The sequence below is a fragment of the Podarcis erhardii genome (assembly GCF_964252035.2).
Source record: "Podarcis erhardii genome assembly, chromosome: 2".
In the NCBI taxonomy this organism is placed as follows: domain Eukaryota; kingdom Metazoa; phylum Chordata; class Lepidosauria; order Squamata; family Lacertidae; genus Podarcis; species Podarcis erhardii.
In genome coordinates, this window is record NC_138498.1 from 42,474,779 (window position 1) to 42,491,372 (window position 16,594).

General features: G+C 43.7%; 1 protein-coding gene and 1 long non-coding RNA gene across 8 annotated transcripts in view; one reads left to right on the forward strand and one right to left on the reverse strand.

Annotated features, from left to right (window-relative positions):
* The window catches only part of SHISA6 (shisa family member 6), a 289,917-nt gene that overhangs the window by 10,632 nt on the left and 262,691 nt on the right, over positions 1 to 16,594 (forward strand). For all 7 annotated transcript variants that reach the window (XM_081848700.1, XM_081848694.1, XM_081848695.1 and 4 more), the window contains exon 3: positions 10,948 to 11,108. In XM_081848700.1, coding sequence (XP_081704826.1) covers positions 10,948 to 11,108 — 161 coding nt within the window. The remainder of the gene's footprint in view (positions 1 to 10,947; positions 11,109 to 16,594) is intronic.
* LOC309333484 lies at positions 7,174 to 10,730 on the reverse strand. The gene is made up of 4 exons (XR_014152534.1): positions 10,619 to 10,730; positions 9,336 to 9,388; positions 8,490 to 8,615; positions 7,174 to 8,390 (listed from the first exon to the last, which is right to left on the reverse strand). It is a non-coding gene; the product is annotated as an uncharacterized lncRNA (long non-coding RNA).

Sequence of the window (16,594 nt, forward strand, 5' to 3'; positions counted from 1 at the left end):
ATCCTGTTCCTCTTACAGTTACATGGCAAAGAGGAGTTGACCAGTGATAACTACTTATTTCATGTGCATCAACGATACACTAATGATAGTCATTGGTGCCAACTGCTCACATGTTTTGGCACTGAGCAGAAGGTGTCCTATGCACTGTCCTTACATTAATCTATGGCTTCAGTCATGGGTATGAGAGGGATGCAGTGCAAATGTTATCGCCCAGATCTGGGTGTCCTTCCACTGAAAGGGCTGCCACACAATAGTTAACTGTTCTGAGAAAGGTAGGAGCAGAAGAAAGATATTAGACTATGGCTTGTGGGTTTTCACTGTAAACAGCTGGTAAATGGCTACATCTGGACTCAGAAATTGCAGCAGAGTTCTGTTGTACAAAAGGTTACATCCCTCTCTGTGGGACCCTTTGGATTGCTAATAGGAAGAGATTAGCTGGCACCCTCTGTAAAGTACCCTGACTCATCGTGGGGAAAACAACAAACATGTACCAGAGGTGGGAGAACAGAGTGAGAGCCAAGGAAGGGATGCTAAATAAGTTGGAGAGAGAAAAGAAATATGCTCCTATCACAATTATCAGGGTTAAAAAAGGTAAAGGTAAAGGAACCCCTGACCATTAGGTCCAGTCGCGGACGACTCTGGGGTTGTGGTGCCCATCTCGCTTTATTCGCCGAGAGAGCTGGCGTACAGCTTCCCGGTCATATGGCCAGCATGACTAAGCCGCTTCTGGCGAACCAGAGCAGCGCACGGAAATGCCATTTACCTTCCCGCCAGAGCGGTACCTATTTATCTACTTGCACTTTGACGTGCTTTCTAACTGCTAGGTTGGCAGGAGCAGGGACCGAGCAAGGGGAGCTCACCTCATCGTGGGGATTTAAACTGCCAACCTTCCAATCGGCAAGTCCTAAGCTCTGTGGTTTAACCCACAGTACCACCTGCGTCCTGTTTATCAGCGTTAGGATATCTTAAAAAGAGAGGCATGGAGCAGTCTGGAGATACAAAAGACATCTCATTACTGAGAAGGGGCTTATCTATGGACATTAACCTAAATTTGCAAGGTGATTAGAGGTGTTACCTGGATCAGTTAGGACACCAGGTGCTGGAGGATTAATTAGCCTCATGTACACCTGCTCATGTTTGTGGTTTGCATTGTCCAATTGCTTACCATTATCTTTTCAAGGTCAGTGTTACCTTACCATGATCAGGTTTATACTACACCTGTTACCTCTGATTTGTCACAATGATAGGTGTATTCATTGCTCTGATCAAGGTAGATCACACAAACACATAGCCTTGGGGGCATGTACAAAGTTCCAGCTGAACTGATCTTCTCAGCAACAACAGCTCAACTTAAGTCAACATCTTGCACCCCGGCATTAGAATTCAGCTCCTGAGGATCTCGCTCAAAATTGGATGTGTCATGATGAGCTATTATCTGAAGAGATGAATGTGCCTCTACGCCAGCCTGGCTCTCCCATCTGCTCAGATAGGTGAAGCATCCTCTTAGGCAAGATTTGTTTTTCTGATCTAAGATGTATTATTGGCACAAAATGCCTTTCAGTTGTGTCATAGCTCAAGCCTGCAGCGCTTACGCAAGTAAGTAGGCTGCCTTTGGCTCCTGTTGAGATGAGGTTGGCAAGATCAAGCCCCTCATATTTGGTTCTCATTCCCACTGCTCTCTCCTGCAGTTGGGAAGCAATCAATTGAAATGTTGCATGTTGCGTGTGTGGTAGAATAGACGTATCCATCAAGCGTGCATGATGTCATACCAGGGAGGAGTTTGCTTCTCTTACTTAAGGTTATTGGTGGCAGGGCGTGTGTGTTGGAAGTTGCTCACAAACATCATTGTGATTTAATTAGAAAGCAACTAATCACCACGCGTTGGGTTTGCATTTGTGGTTCTGTCTTAATGCCAAACGATACAAAGTGAGGAAGGAAGTGGCATAAATAATAATGATAATAATAATAAATTTTATTTATATCCCGCCCTCCCCAGCCAAAGCCGGGCTCAGGGCGGCTAACAACAATCAAATAATCAAACAATCAAATAATCAAACATTCTAAAAATATTTCATTATAAAAATTAATTAAAATCAAATTAATGGCAACTGTTAAGCAAAATTCTGTACAGGTTGCCAGAGGAGGGAGTCAGGCTGCACCCTGACCAAAGGCCTGGTGGAACAACTCTGTCTTGCAGGCCCTGCGGAAAGATGTCAGATCCCGCAGAGCCCTAGTCTCTTGTGACAGAGCGTTCCACCAGATTGGAGCCGCAGCCGAGAAAGCCCTGGCTCTGGTTGAGGCCAGCCTAACCTCTCTGAGGCCTGGGACCTTCAGGATGTTTTTATTTGCAGACCGTAGGTTCCTCTGTGGGGCATACCAGGAGAGGCGGTCCCGTAGGTACAAGGGTCCTAGGCCGTATAGGGCTTTAAAGGTTAAAACCAGCACCTTAAACCTGATCCTGTACTCCACTGGGAGCCAGTGCAGCTGGTATAGTACCGGATGAATGTGATCTCGCAGCGAAGACCCCATAAGGAGTCTCGCCGCGGCATTCTGCACCTGCTGGAGTTTCTGGGTCAGTCTCAAGGGCAGCCCCACGTAGAGCGAGTTACAATAATCCAGTCTGGAGGTGACCGTCGCGTGGATCACAGTGGCTAGGTCAGGGCGAGAGAGAGCATTTCTTATTGGCTGGGCTACAGAATGAGCACATGCAGTTTGATAGGTCATTCCTATGGCTGAGCAAGCCCGAACCATGGTTTTGTTCATAAATGTGGAATTCTGCTGACACAGGTGCTGTGCTCCCCAAGCTGCTTGGGACAGCCTCACTGCCTTCAGTTCAGATACCAAAACAAAATGTAGACTGCAGCTGTGTAATCTAAAGTTGTGTAGATTACACTTGTGAAATCTAAAGTTGGACGGTGCAGCAGAAAAATGAGTATTACAGGGAAAGTATTTCAATAATCAAATGTTCTTTTCCTGAATTAGGCTCATCACTCTCCCCCTTTACTATCTGTCACCTTTGGTTAGGCAGCTCATTTCCCCAATCATCACTTCCTTTCCTTTCCTTTTATTCCATAAACAGACTAACATACTATTATTTCAGAAGAAGGGTGCAAAAACAAGCTTTCCTCCCCATTTTTTGCTTAGCGCTAAGTGATGTTTATCTTGTATACAACAGTGGTTAGTAAATTGTTCTATTTCTCCTGTAATAGTATTGTGCTTCATGTGAAAACCAGCTCCAGATGCATAGCTTTCTCAACACAGGCACAGAGAGGGAGAAAATGTGAGAGTCTGGATGTCAGACCATAGGATTCTACTTTGTGGACAGACAGTAAGCAAGAGAAGTGCCTTCCTTCTCAGTGATGCTATGCATTAGTATTCCCTTTGCAATAGTTATTCTTGGTGAATGCAAACAGGCTATCCAGAAAGACAATATGGGATGGAACCATACAGAATCCAAACGCTGTGATCTGCCACATGCCACTGCTGCTCTGCCTTTACCAGCTAGGATCCTCTTGCCAGTAGTTTAGATCCTCTGGTTCAGCTCCTCAGTGGATCAATTCTGCAACCTAAACTTTAGTTCTCAGCCAAGACTGAAGGCCTTATTCCCAAGAATACCATTATAATACCAACTTGATGGGAACAACAAAAGTCATAAGGAATCACCAGATTCCATAAATTTGTTGCATTCCAATGTCTATTCTGTAGCTACTGTGCACTTACTTCAGCCCATGTCCTTTTTCTTTTTTGCGTCATGGAAACTGCCCATAATCTTATATTGCTCCTCAGGTACTTCTTCATCCCATTGTTAGTCTACTTGGGAATTAGTCATGCCATACGCCCAAAGCCTGGGCATGCCGTGTTAAGGATTTACTCAAGCAATCAGTGAAGACATGCCTCAATCATATTTTAGCTTTTGTAAGATAGTCCCACAAGCCCCAATCAAAGTCAAGTGTATGGTATGGTATACAGTCCATGAAGAATGGCTGTGGTGATGATCTTGTTGTGAAGGATAGGCATATTGCTCTTCACTCCTTCCAAAAATAAATCAGGATAGAAGAGTACTCCAGATTTGGAGAGGAGAAGTACACCATTGTTAATTAAATAGAAGACTTTCACATAAACTCCACAAACAGTGGGGTATTGATATAGGGGGAAAGGAACCATTGCCAAGGATGATGATTGTTTTAAAGACTAGTTAAGAGCTTGTGTGCTGGAGTGGTAGAGCAAGGGAGTGCTCAGACTAAAATTGTCATCTAAAACTTCTGAAAAGACACAAATTGGCAATCATAAGGAAGCAGTGAGTTGTGTCATTGGCACTTTTTATAACACAGGCAATGCCAAACAGGTGCCTATGACTACTTTCATGAATATATTCCACACAGCAGTCACAACTGATATAAGGAAGGGATACGTCCTTGCAACAGAAGTGCAACACGGATAAGAAAGTGAGGCTGGACTGTGCACCACCGATGGGAAACGATCATGTATTCATTCTGTTAAAAATAGATAGTCATCTAGAAATTCTCTAAGGCTGCAATCCAATGCACACTTATGTGTGGGAAAGCCTGACTGAACACAGTGAAACTTACTTCCATGTAAACATGCATAGGGTCAGGCTGCATGACCACACTTCTGGTACTGATGAATAATACAATAATAATAATAATAATTTATTATTTATACCCTGCCCATCTGGCTGGGTTTTCCCAGCCACTCTGAGCGGCTTCCAACAGAACACTAAAATACAATAACCTATTAAACATTAAAAGCTTCCCTAAACAGGGCTGCCTTCAGATGTCTTCTAAAAGTTTGGTAGTTATTTTTCTCTTTGACATCTGGTGGGAGGGTGTTTCACAGGGCGGGTGCCACTACCAAGAAGGCCCTCTGCCTGGTTCCCTGTAACTTGGCTTCTTGTAGCGAGGGAACCACCAGAAGGCCCTCAGCGCTAGACCTCAGTGTCCGGGCAGAACAATGGGGGCAGAGATGCTCCTTCAGGTATACTGGACCAAGGCCGTTTAGGGCTTTCAAGATCAGCACCAACACTTCAAATTGTTCTCGGAAACGTACTGGGAGCCAGTGTAGGTCTTTCAAGACCGGTGTTATATGGTCTCGGCGGCCGCTCCCAGTCACCAGTCTAGCTGCCGCATTCTGGATTAGTTGTAGTTTCTGGGTCACCTTCAAAGGTAGTCCCACATAGAGCTCATTGCAGTAGTCCAAGCAAGAGATAACTTGAGCATGCAGCACTCTGGCGAGACAGTCTGCAGGCAGAGAGGGTCTCAGCCTGCGTACCAGATGGAGCTAATAAACAGCTGCCCTGGACACAGAATTGACCTGTGCCTCCATGGACAGCTGTGAGTCCAGAATGACTCCCAGGCTGTGCCCCTGGTCCTTCAGGGGCACAGTTGCCCCATTCAGGACCAGGGAGTCCTCCACACCCACCTGCCTCCTGTCCCCCCAAAACAGTACTTCTGTCTTGTCAGGATTCAGCCTCAATCTGTTAGCCGTCATCCTCCTCCAGACACTCAGACAGGACCTTCACCGCCTTCACTGGTTCCGATTTGAAAGAGAGGTAGAGTTGGGTATCATCCGCATACTGATGGTTTATTGACTGTAATTCCTGCATTGTAGGGGGTTGGGCTAGATGACACCAGGGGATCCCTTCCAACTCTGTTCTTCTGGTGGACCCATCTAGTCCTCAGGGTTGTTGATTTTAAAGATCTGGTCTAAACCTGACTTGCAGTTGCCTGGCCTTGGCCCTCAATGATTCCCTAAAAGAAAAGGAAAGCAGCTTTGGGAATGGAATAGCAGGAGGAAAGGGGATACTTAGCCCTTTCTCTTCCTGCCATTTATTTGTTTCATAGGAATCCTCTTAATTATTTTTCTTCCATTAAGGAAAAGATACAGCCCCCATCTTTTCCTTCACCATTTGGAAAGCAGATTGGGGGTGATGTTGAGTAGAAAAGTGGAAGGAAGTGAAAGGGTTAAGCAGTCCTTTCCCTAATCCATTCCTCTGCTCTGCTTACATCTGCCTGAGGCTGCTTTTCATTTAAAAAAACAACCACCACACAAACCACTAGGGGAAAGAGGCACACAACTACATGTCACGTGCAGTTTGGCCCTGCGATTCTAACATCTCATGGGGATATTTCTAATTAAACCTTTCCCCTTCTGGAAAGTGTGTCTTATCAAATATGTGCACTTATAAATAAATATATGATGCAGCTCAGCATGGTGCAGGTGTGGGATGTAACTCTCAATTTGCCTTCAGGTTCTACAGCATTCATTTCAGGGGGTTTTTTAAAAAAAGAATCCTGCACTTTGGGACACAATTTGTTTCCCCCTCTTGTTTGTTTCTAGCATCTGTGGGAAAGTTTCACAAGAAAAAATGCTTTACCTTACACTACTCTACAAAAGGTGCTATCTGCTCCTCAAGGTCCCGCTTGTCCTTGGAGGATTCTGTGCCTGGTACCAGGTCAGGGCTAGGCATGACACAACCTGGGTGAGCATTTACCCCAACGCCAACATCTCTTTCCTGAGAAGCCATTGCTACTTCAGACACCAGTAGTTTATACGTGAAGTTAAGACTTCTTTGCTCCAGGGTGCATAACTTTACACATGCTTACGTTGAATCACATTTGCCATTTTAATGCCCATTCACCCAGTTTGAAGAAATCATTTGGGGGTTCCTCGTTATCCCACCCTGAGCAATTTGGTGTCAGCCACCTCACTGCTCACCTCCAACTTCAGATAATTTAAAAACCAGCACTGGTCCATATAAAAGCACTTGTCCCAATTAGGCAAAACCTTCAGATTTTACACATTTCAAGATTTTGTGACAGTTCTCATCTCAAACATGCCAAACTGCATTAAAAATGTTTTAATGTAAAATACATTTAGAAATACATACATATAGAGATAAATATCTCGTAACTACTAAGCTTACTTGGATTTTTTGATGGACTCTGGGTTGTTGTTTGTTTTTTTAAGTCCAAGTCCAAGTCCCCATCCACATGCTTATTGATACTCCCAATGAACTTTAAAAGGATAGTTAGGCAGGAGCAAAGTCTGCCTTCCATCACTAAGCCATGGTGCTTCCCCTCTTAACAGCTTGCATCTCCTTCTTCACTCTCATCATTAGCCTGCACTCCCAACACTGCATATTTTTGAGGTAGTTTCTGTCATAGCTTGTCTTCTCTGGATTCTCTGCCATGCTCTTGCACCCAAATTTATATGTATCTGAAGAAGAGATTCTGACTGGCAATGCATCCTTCAATACAAGGGATGTCTTCTTTGGTAACAGAAAGCTTGTTCTTTTGTGTTCTGCTCAGTTATAGTATTTCTGTGCATTCTCAGGAACTTGATGCCGCAGATGTGTGGTTTTGATATGAACCAGTGCACAGAATTTGGGTTACTGTGGTGCAGATTTTGATTTATAGACTTCACGCAACCAAGAGAACTGATGCTTGCAATTCACTCTCTTCTCTCCATCCTGCTGTGGACAAGTCCCAGCGCCATAGGACACCACCCTACTGTCATATCTTATCATTATAGAATTATAACTATAAAAAAGGAGACATTAAGCTGTCTTTTCCTTCAAGGCCATCAGTGAACTCAACGCTTTGAAAAAGTTCTAGGAAATTTTTGGCACTACTCTTGCTATTTGTTGCTCATTGTGCATGTGGCTGGTGCCCAAGGAAAAGAGTGATTCGTAATCTTGAACCTGTCTAAGAGGGATTTAAAAAGAAAAAGGGGTGGCTAACGTGTTCCACTCTAGAAGTTGCTGGACTACAGCTCCCATAATCCTTGCCCATTGGCCATGCAGGCTGGAGCTGAAAGCTGTTTGAGTCCTGAAGCAGCTGAAGATCCAAGGACCCCAGCCCTGATATAAATGAGCTGTTTCTCGTACAACTTGCAGGCTGCAACAATAATGCATTAAGGAATCTGATTGTTTCCATCCTTGCATTGGTAGCAGATTGACTCTAGGCCTGTTTCCCCACTAGAGAGAACAGAGCCTATTACATTGTATGAGCATTAAAGCCTCTCCTACTGCTTCCAAGCCAAACTCTCTTGCCCTCTCCACGTCATGGAAGAGTCTTTGTAGATCTTGGCTACACAAAGAAAGCAACCCATGTGTTTCCTTCCACTCCTGTTCTGCGGAGTCTAAAATTCTCACAGATGAAATATCATTCAAACATCCACAAAAGCATCTCACTGTGGGAAGAGTCTTGATGTATTTTTTTGTTGTTGTTGTTGTTGTTTTTAGTGCTGCAGCACTGAATGCAGATGTACTTTTCACAAGGAACCTGGATATCTTGTTCATCACAGTCCAGGTCCCTAATGGGGTTGTGTTTGTTAGTTACTCCAGAACTTTTCATGAAAATCAGCATCTTCTGAAAAGCGGAACAACTGTTACTATTTTTTTTTAAAAAAAACCAACAATTAAATAGATATATATATATAATGCATTTTTAAAAACCCAGTGTTCTTACCCTTTTCACCACCTAATTTCTTGTTCCTGTCTTGCCCCCACACTCCCTTCCTCCTTTTGCCATTCTGTATCTTTTCCAGAAAGGTTTTCATGTCAGCTGGAGCAAAGAGTTTGGACACTGTTTTATCTGTGTAAAAAAAGAAACAATGGGATCGGAAACCCAATATGAACTATCCCATTTGCAAATCAAAATGAGATCTAAAGAATCACTCTGTTTGAAAGCTTGCTGCACAGAAATTTAAATTCATGTGTTCTACTTTATTTGCTTTCTTAGCAAGCTTCTGCAATGGAAGAAGTGATGTATTGCAATATAGCTCTTGTGCAACTCCTAGGCATTTCAGAGGGATTCATACTACAGATCTAGTGGATTGTGCCCAAGGTATTATTCATTTAATGCAGGATTTTAAGATGCTTTTCAGAATAAAAACCCTCACAAGGTAGCCTACAATTTATAAAACAATTCATGAAAAATAAGTAGAACAAAATCCAACAATGATTTAAAATACCATAATTTGACAGCAGATAAAAGCTAATTACAGCCAAGATTAAAGGTGTAAGAAATACACTCCATAGCATCATCCTAAAACAATCAAGAATATGCAAGATGGTTTTAAAGCTTGCTTAATAACCTGAATAGCAGCATAAGTGGTACATAAACAGGTAAATAATTCTATAAACCTGGGACCTTTACCTCACCTGGAAAGAATGAATAAGCTTAAAGATGTGGTGTTGCATATTTCACTTCTATTTATAGTTATAGATACTAACTATACTATTTATAGTTATAGATTCAGCCCCCTTATGGAATGGGAACCTTGGGAAACACTTTGAAAACCATTAATGCTACCTGGAAGGAGCCATGGTTCATATCCCACAGGGATATTTCTTCAAAAGGCACACCTAAGAGAGAGAGAAGGAGATGCAACTGAGATTTTCACATAACTAACATTGTGATCTGAAGCCACCTTATTTGAATTCCAGCTTGGTATGGACAACACCAGCCTTTTGAAACCCAGTTGCCTCCAGAGTTGTTTTTTCTTCTCTGGGTTGCAACTCCTACCATTCCTGACCATTGCCCATGCTGGCTAGGACTGATGGGAGTTGGAGTTCAACAAATCTGGAGAGCACCAGGTTGGAGAAGGCTGATTGATATAGAGTAGCAGCAGCTGTCAAACACATGCCTTGTGCAACTGTACCTGGAAACACCAGGGATTGAAACAGAGAACTTTTCCACGCAGAGCTTGTGCTCTGCAACAAAGGTATGCCACCTCTTTTTCCTTTTGTAAAGAATATACTGTGTGTGGCAAATTACAGATAATGGGGCCAGGTTCAAATGTGCCAGCAGAGGCTTTAAATATATACAGTGGTGCCTCGCAAGACGAAAAGAATCCGTTCCGCGATTCTCTTCGTCTAGCGGTTTTGTCGTCTTGCGAAGCAAGCCCATTGATGGATTAGCGCTATTAGCGGCTTAGCGGCTTTTAGCGGCTTAGCGGTTTATTGGATCAGCTGATAAGCGGCTTAGAAAAGGGGGGGGAGGGGGGAAAAAGTCGGAAAAACTCGCAAGACATTTCGTCTTGCGAAGCAAGCCCATAGGGAAATTCATTTTGCGAAGCGCATCCAAAACGGAAAACCCTTTCGTCTAGCGGGTTTTCTGTCTTGCGAGGCGTTTGTCTTGCGGGGCACCACTGTATATTGTAACATAAAGCACTGTGTGTGTGTGTGTGTGTGTGTGTGTGTGTGTGTGTGTGTGTGTGTGCAGTAGCAGCCAGTGTGGTTGAGCAGAGCCATGGAGCTGCTTTCTTGACACCAGCATCTTACCTGGAGGAAGATGAGGTGGGGCAAGGTTGGGGCTGTGTGGAGGCAGCAGCATGAACACCTGATTGTCTCTGAGAGTGCACTAACACAGCCCTGATCTTGCCACAGCAGCATCTGTAGTGGCTAGTGCTGGGAATGGGTTTCCTTGGCTGCTACATCAGCTGCTACTGTGTGTGTCTGTGTGTGTGTCTGTGTGTGCGCGCGCATGTTTTTTCAACCAAGAATACATACCATGCACGAGTACACATAGCATAAAGTTCAAACAGCTGACATACATTATATGTGTTAGAGAGTTCTACTGTGGCTTCTACTTACAATATTCTGGTTCCTGTCTATGCATTCCAATCTTGACCCATAGACAGTGCTTCAAGTGAATGGGCAACCACCAACACAGAGAGCCCTGCTGGGAACTTTGACACCATCCTGCTTCCGCTCTCTCTCTCTCTATTTCTTTCTCCTCTCGTATCTCCATTACATCTAGTGTTTATACAAAAGAATACATTCACACACACGAGAAAGAAAATGTAACGCCCACAGTATATTCTTTTAAATAAATAAATTGCATCGTATCACATAGAGACAAGTTCTCTTACGTTCATCTTGAGTTGTGAACACTTTGCACCGTCTTCCATCCTTCCTTGCAGGGCTCTGGCCGATATCCTCCGGCAGCAGGGACCAATCCCCATAGCACACTGTGAAAGAGAGACTATCTCGGCTATAGATACCTCCCCCAAAGACAACACACCAATCAGAACATCCTCCAAAAATCACTATACGCCGGTGCGCACCTCCAAGAGCAACCCAGGTAAGTGTTGCGCTTCTTCAGTACTTATAAAATCACATGCTGGTGATTTTATTGTGGGGAAATGAGTCAAGATGGAGGCTTAGTGCCTGGTGATTCTATGGAGCAGCAGCAATGGCTTGCATTTGAAAGTGCATTTGTGACTATACTTTAAGAGATGCAAATACATTTGTTAATGGACTTATTGAGACATGTTTAAATGCTTGGTGAAGGTATAAGGTGAAAACAATGGCATTTTGCAGCAGTGGACTATAATAATGAGCTGTTACAATAGAAAAGAATAATAACAATAGACAAACAAATGAAATCTGACAAAAATATGTGGGTGGGAGCACTACAAAGGGCAAGTGAATTGTGACATAAGCTTTCAGTCTTAAAACATGACCCAAATCCTCATCTGAGCACTGGAATCTTCTGCTAACTCCACTACCCACCTCCTGGGAAATAAGACATACTTTGTATTATCCATTATATGAACTGTTACAGTCATAATGGGATACTATGTAGAGCGAGATGCCCCAATTCAGTCACAAGTGATTGAATATGACACAGGAGTCATTGGGTAAAGCCTTCCTGCCTCTGGTTATTTGAGAGGTCAAAGCAGGTGACCTTAAAAGGGTAATAGCTCCACAAGGTGCTGAGGCAGCTCGTCTCTTTTGCCACTGCAAACTGCAGATTTCCAGCACAACACACAGGTAGTGTGACTGGGCCTGTCTTGGGCATCTTTTCTTCTCTTTACCTTATTGATTGCATCCCAAGGGATCTTTCTTCTGTTGAGGCAAAAGGTAAAAGAGGGGTTTCAGCAGAGAAGTGGAAGAGGGGAGGGAATACTGAAGCCATCTGTATCTGCAACACCTCCCAAGCTCCTTTATGGGATTCCAGATCTTTGTAGTTCCATGGGGGGGGGGGTGTTATTTCAGTGGGGAGTATTTCAGTGGGGAGTATTTCAGTGAGGAAATGGTGGGCGAGGAAATGGTTAAGCACTTCTCTCCCACAGTTCTCCTTCTGAATCTGCTTTTCACTTAACAGAAGCAGCCACCAACTTAAATAAATGTATTTGCATGTAATGTGAGGATCATCATAACTAAAAGGCAGGACTGCCAGATATTTAATAGAAGATGCTATAAGTGCATTTTGATAGAAGAAAAATGAGGCGAGAACTGCAAGTTTAAGTTAGGTGGCATACGTTGCTTTGTAAAAGAAGGCTGATCTCTGGCAGAAAAGTATCATATAATGATGAATCGTAGAACTGTGGAGGATCCAACCCCTGCACAATGCAGCAATCGCAACACACAGTCCTGCAACCTATTTGAAACTACCCCAGACCCTGCCTAACTTTGCAAATGTGCTAGCAGTTTTATTGTTGCACCACTAGGGAGAGCTTTTGATGGGAAAGCTCTTCCAGTAGGGGAAGAATGAGACTGATATGGGTGCAAGGATGGATGGGAAACCTGCAGGAAAGTATGGCATGAAAAGAAACAGATAGTGATTTCTACCATAACGTGAATAGATGCATCAACAGTGTTCTGTAGCCCCAATACAGGCATTCCCTCCAAAACATGGATGGCAGGTAGTGTGTGTTGTGGGGGGAGTAAATGTGGATTGCCCAGAGGCACTGAACATGGCCCCCCTCTCCTCTTCATATGATTGCAACCACATAAGGGGAGAATCACTAAGACAGACAGAGCTTGGTTCAACTCTAGTATATGTATATGTATATGTATTTCTGAGGAATGAACTGACAGAGGTGAAGATGGGACTGAATAGGATACTAACAACTAGTAGAGGACAGTTTTGAAAAAAAGATTCTCAGCTAGAATAATGAGTTGAGACTCAAGGGTACTGAGTAAGAAGATCTTGAAACCATGCAGGCTCTGGTTACTGAACTGGGCATCTAACTGAAACTCAAAGTTTCTTAAAGGTGGGGTGAGCCTAACCTGGCACTGAGTTGTGGGTAGTCAGGTGCCCATTCTCTCCCTCAGTGGACAGATATTTTCAGGTGTTGAGGGAGGCCTTCCTCCATCTCTCTTTCCCTGAGCCCTACAGCTCTGGGTAGGGAAGAAAATTTCACCCCAAAGAGAAACTGTAACTCAAACTCCAGGTCCCACAGTGGAAAGTATTTGGAACCTCCCATAATAATAACAGTGCCTCCAAGTGGAGTAGGGCTTTCAGTGTGGCTACCCCTGTTCTGTGGAATAGCATTCTTTCTGAGTACAGAAAGTACTACCAGCACTTTCTGGAAAGAATTGAAGACATTTTTTGTTCCAACAAGCTTTCCCAACTGGATAAATGAGTCTTTGCCATGCATGTCTATTTTGTTTTGTTTTAAATGTATCTGCTGTTTTTGTGTGTTTAACTGTTCTTTGCTGCTTTTGTTTATACATTGCTCGAGAAGGCAATTAACAACAGCAACAACAACAACAACAACAACAACAACAACCATATATTTCTGTATAAAGATAGTTACACAGTCCTGCCAATTCTGACCAACCAGTTTAAAAGATGTGCCCCTTTCTAACAAACTCCCACTTGTTCACAGTGCAGAACAGGCAAGGAAAACAAAATATCCCCTCCAAAAAAAAACAAAAAAAAAACTTAAGCATTTTTTATATTAAGAAAATCATACTCAGGCCTTATGTAACCAGCTGATCTTAGGGCTCATCAAGACTTCATTTTGTGCCATGTTTTCTATGCACAGCTCTGGGATTTCAAGGTTCATGTCCAAGCACTGCGACAAAGAAAAAAACACACCACTCAGACATGGACCTGGAAATCCTGGATGAGCCCTTACACTGTGTCCTGATGGGGAGTGCATTGTGAACAGGCAAAGAGGCTCAGCCAAGGACAGTGTGAGTTTAAGTAACCTGCCAAGCCCCACTCCATGCCTGTGTACTAACTGTTGAGATTTCCATTCCACCTTAAGGAGCAGACATGTGGAACTGTTGCGTGTCACATGTCTGTTTACATTCCAGCACATCTTGCTGGGAACTTCCGTTGTGTATAGTTTTTGCTTTTCCCCGTTCTCTCTGAGAAGATGAGAGAGACGATATGTTTCTTTGTCCTGATTTATGATTAATAAATCTGTAGTTGTAGTAGCTTCCACAAGCCTCACGCCTAAACTGTGTGCACAGTTCTCTCTGCTGATAGTGTGCCCTGGCTCTGAAGCCCGGCTCGCTGATTTACATCAGAGCAGAGGCCGATGGTCTTCGCAGTGGGACGGCTGGAAGGAGATAGCCCAGCTGGGGCTAGCCAGCTGGCCTCCTGACCCTCTGCATGTCAACACTAACATGCCCTCTTCACACTACACCTGATAGGCTTCACTTCCATCTGGGGCCCCTGCAAAGCTGCACCTACCTGAACCCTCTGTGGCAAGCAAGGGAGCAGACTTCTGGTTCTAAGGCAGAATGTAATCTATATAATCTATAACCGCAGAACCTAGAGAAAGAATTGGGCAAAAGCCAACGTTTCCTGCATTTTTTCCTCCCTAGCTAGTATGCCGGGCAGGTAAAGGAATTGTTTAGCAACTGTAAGTTAAGAAACCACTTCAGCACTACCAGCTCATTACCAGATAACTGCAGCATTAAGTGGTGCCCCACATGCGTGAATTAGTTGTTCCAGCTCACCTATCACAGACAGAGATTCCGCATCCTCTCAAACCACAAGGCTCTTGGCTGAAGTTGATGTATGCATTCAGCTGTGGCTGATTTGTACAGAGGAATCAAGTTATGCACAAGCATGTGTGAATGTCTTGAGCTCCCAATCTCCTGCCTATAAAAATGCAGTGGTGGTACTGCAGGGGCAGGCTGTTGGGAGGAAAGAGGAAATTAGTTCAGTCGAATAATAATAATAATAATAATAATAATAATAATAATAATAATAAATGAAGAGGAAATTTGTCACTGCAGATTATCTGGGACATACACTTAGCAAATGAGGAAGCTGCCTCACACTGTTGGCCCATCTAGCCCAATATTGTCGACACGGACTGGCAGCAGCTTCCCAGGCTTCCGTGCAGGGGATTTCTTTACCTGGAGATGCTTGGAATTGAACCAGGGACCTTTTGCATGCAAAGCACATGTTCTGCTATTGAACTACGGCCCTTACCAAATTCTGATGGAATTTAAATGCTAAGAGCCAGTTTGGTTGCAGGAAGAAATGTGGGTTTAGTGGAGTCCTGGGCTTCAACTCCGTACTGACAAAACTCTCACTTCATCAGGAGCCATCAGCAAAGAAAAAGAGAATGCAGTTTAAGATAGTTTCCTCATTCATTTGCAGAGTTTACAATGTCTTAGGGAGATATGGTTGCTGAAACTATTGTTTCAATGACAGCAGTTCTGAAACAAAAAGATGTGTTCAAAAAAGGGCTTGTGCAAATATCCCTATTTCTTGCCTCACAAAGCAAAAGTGACATGTTTGCTGATATGGATTAGTAGTCTAAATAAAGCAATAGGCTTCTGAGTTGTTACCCTGGATCTAAAGAGAAAGAGCGAAAGAAAGACCCTTCAATTAATGGAAAAGGTGAATAATAGACCATAGTTTTGTATTTTGGAAGAGAAAATGGGAACAATGTGGTCCAACAGCGACCACCAGGGAATTGCGAAAATCGTATTTCTTCTGGAGGTGCTCTGAATATGCAGTGCCATGGTTTGGGGAGCTAGAAATATCTACAGGGGAAACATAATGTAATCTCTGCTATAGATTGCAAAGGCAGCAGCATGCCTAACATACGGATGTCAGCAATGGGTCTCCTTTGAGGAAGTGGTTCCTCCTCTCTGCATAGCCATCCAGGGAATTCACCATTTGCTGTTGTGAGTTAGATGTAAAACACGGTATGCCTAAGATTACAAGAAATCTCCCTAATTGCTCTATCTATCAGTATTCCTTTGGCGCCATCACAGAGATGCTAATTGTTCAGTCTCTGCATTAAAGCTCTGTCTCCTATGTTTTCGAGCTTAAGGTACTGTTTCCTGCTATCCCTTCCCTGTGTGGTGGGCAGTTCAAGGCAAACTCAGGAAAAAAGGAGAGAGGTATAATATTATGAATGACTTGTTATTTGTACAGTTCAAAGCACACACTATTTCAGTCATCCTTATTGGGTGCTCTGGCAAGCCAGAATGTCAGTGGGCCCTCTGGTGTCCCCAGAACCTTGTCCTAAACCTTGTTGTCCTCTGGAGCTAGTTCTGGATTAGCAGGGTGGGAGACCGATGCTGAAGCACAGTAGCTTGCTTACATCTGCTTAGTGAGTCCAAGCCTGAGGTGCGGCTGGCTATAGGTTTGTGGTGGAGCACATGCATTCCATACTCAAGGTCCCAGGTTTAGTCCCTGGAAATGAGCAGGTAGCTGGTGATTTGAAAGACTTCAGCCTGGGAACACCTGGATAGCTGGTGCAAGTCAGAGTAAGGAATAGTGGGTCGGGTGGACAAACGGCGTGGCCTGATAAAAGGTAGCTTCCTATGTCCCATCAAGATTTGAACTAAAGATATCCTGGC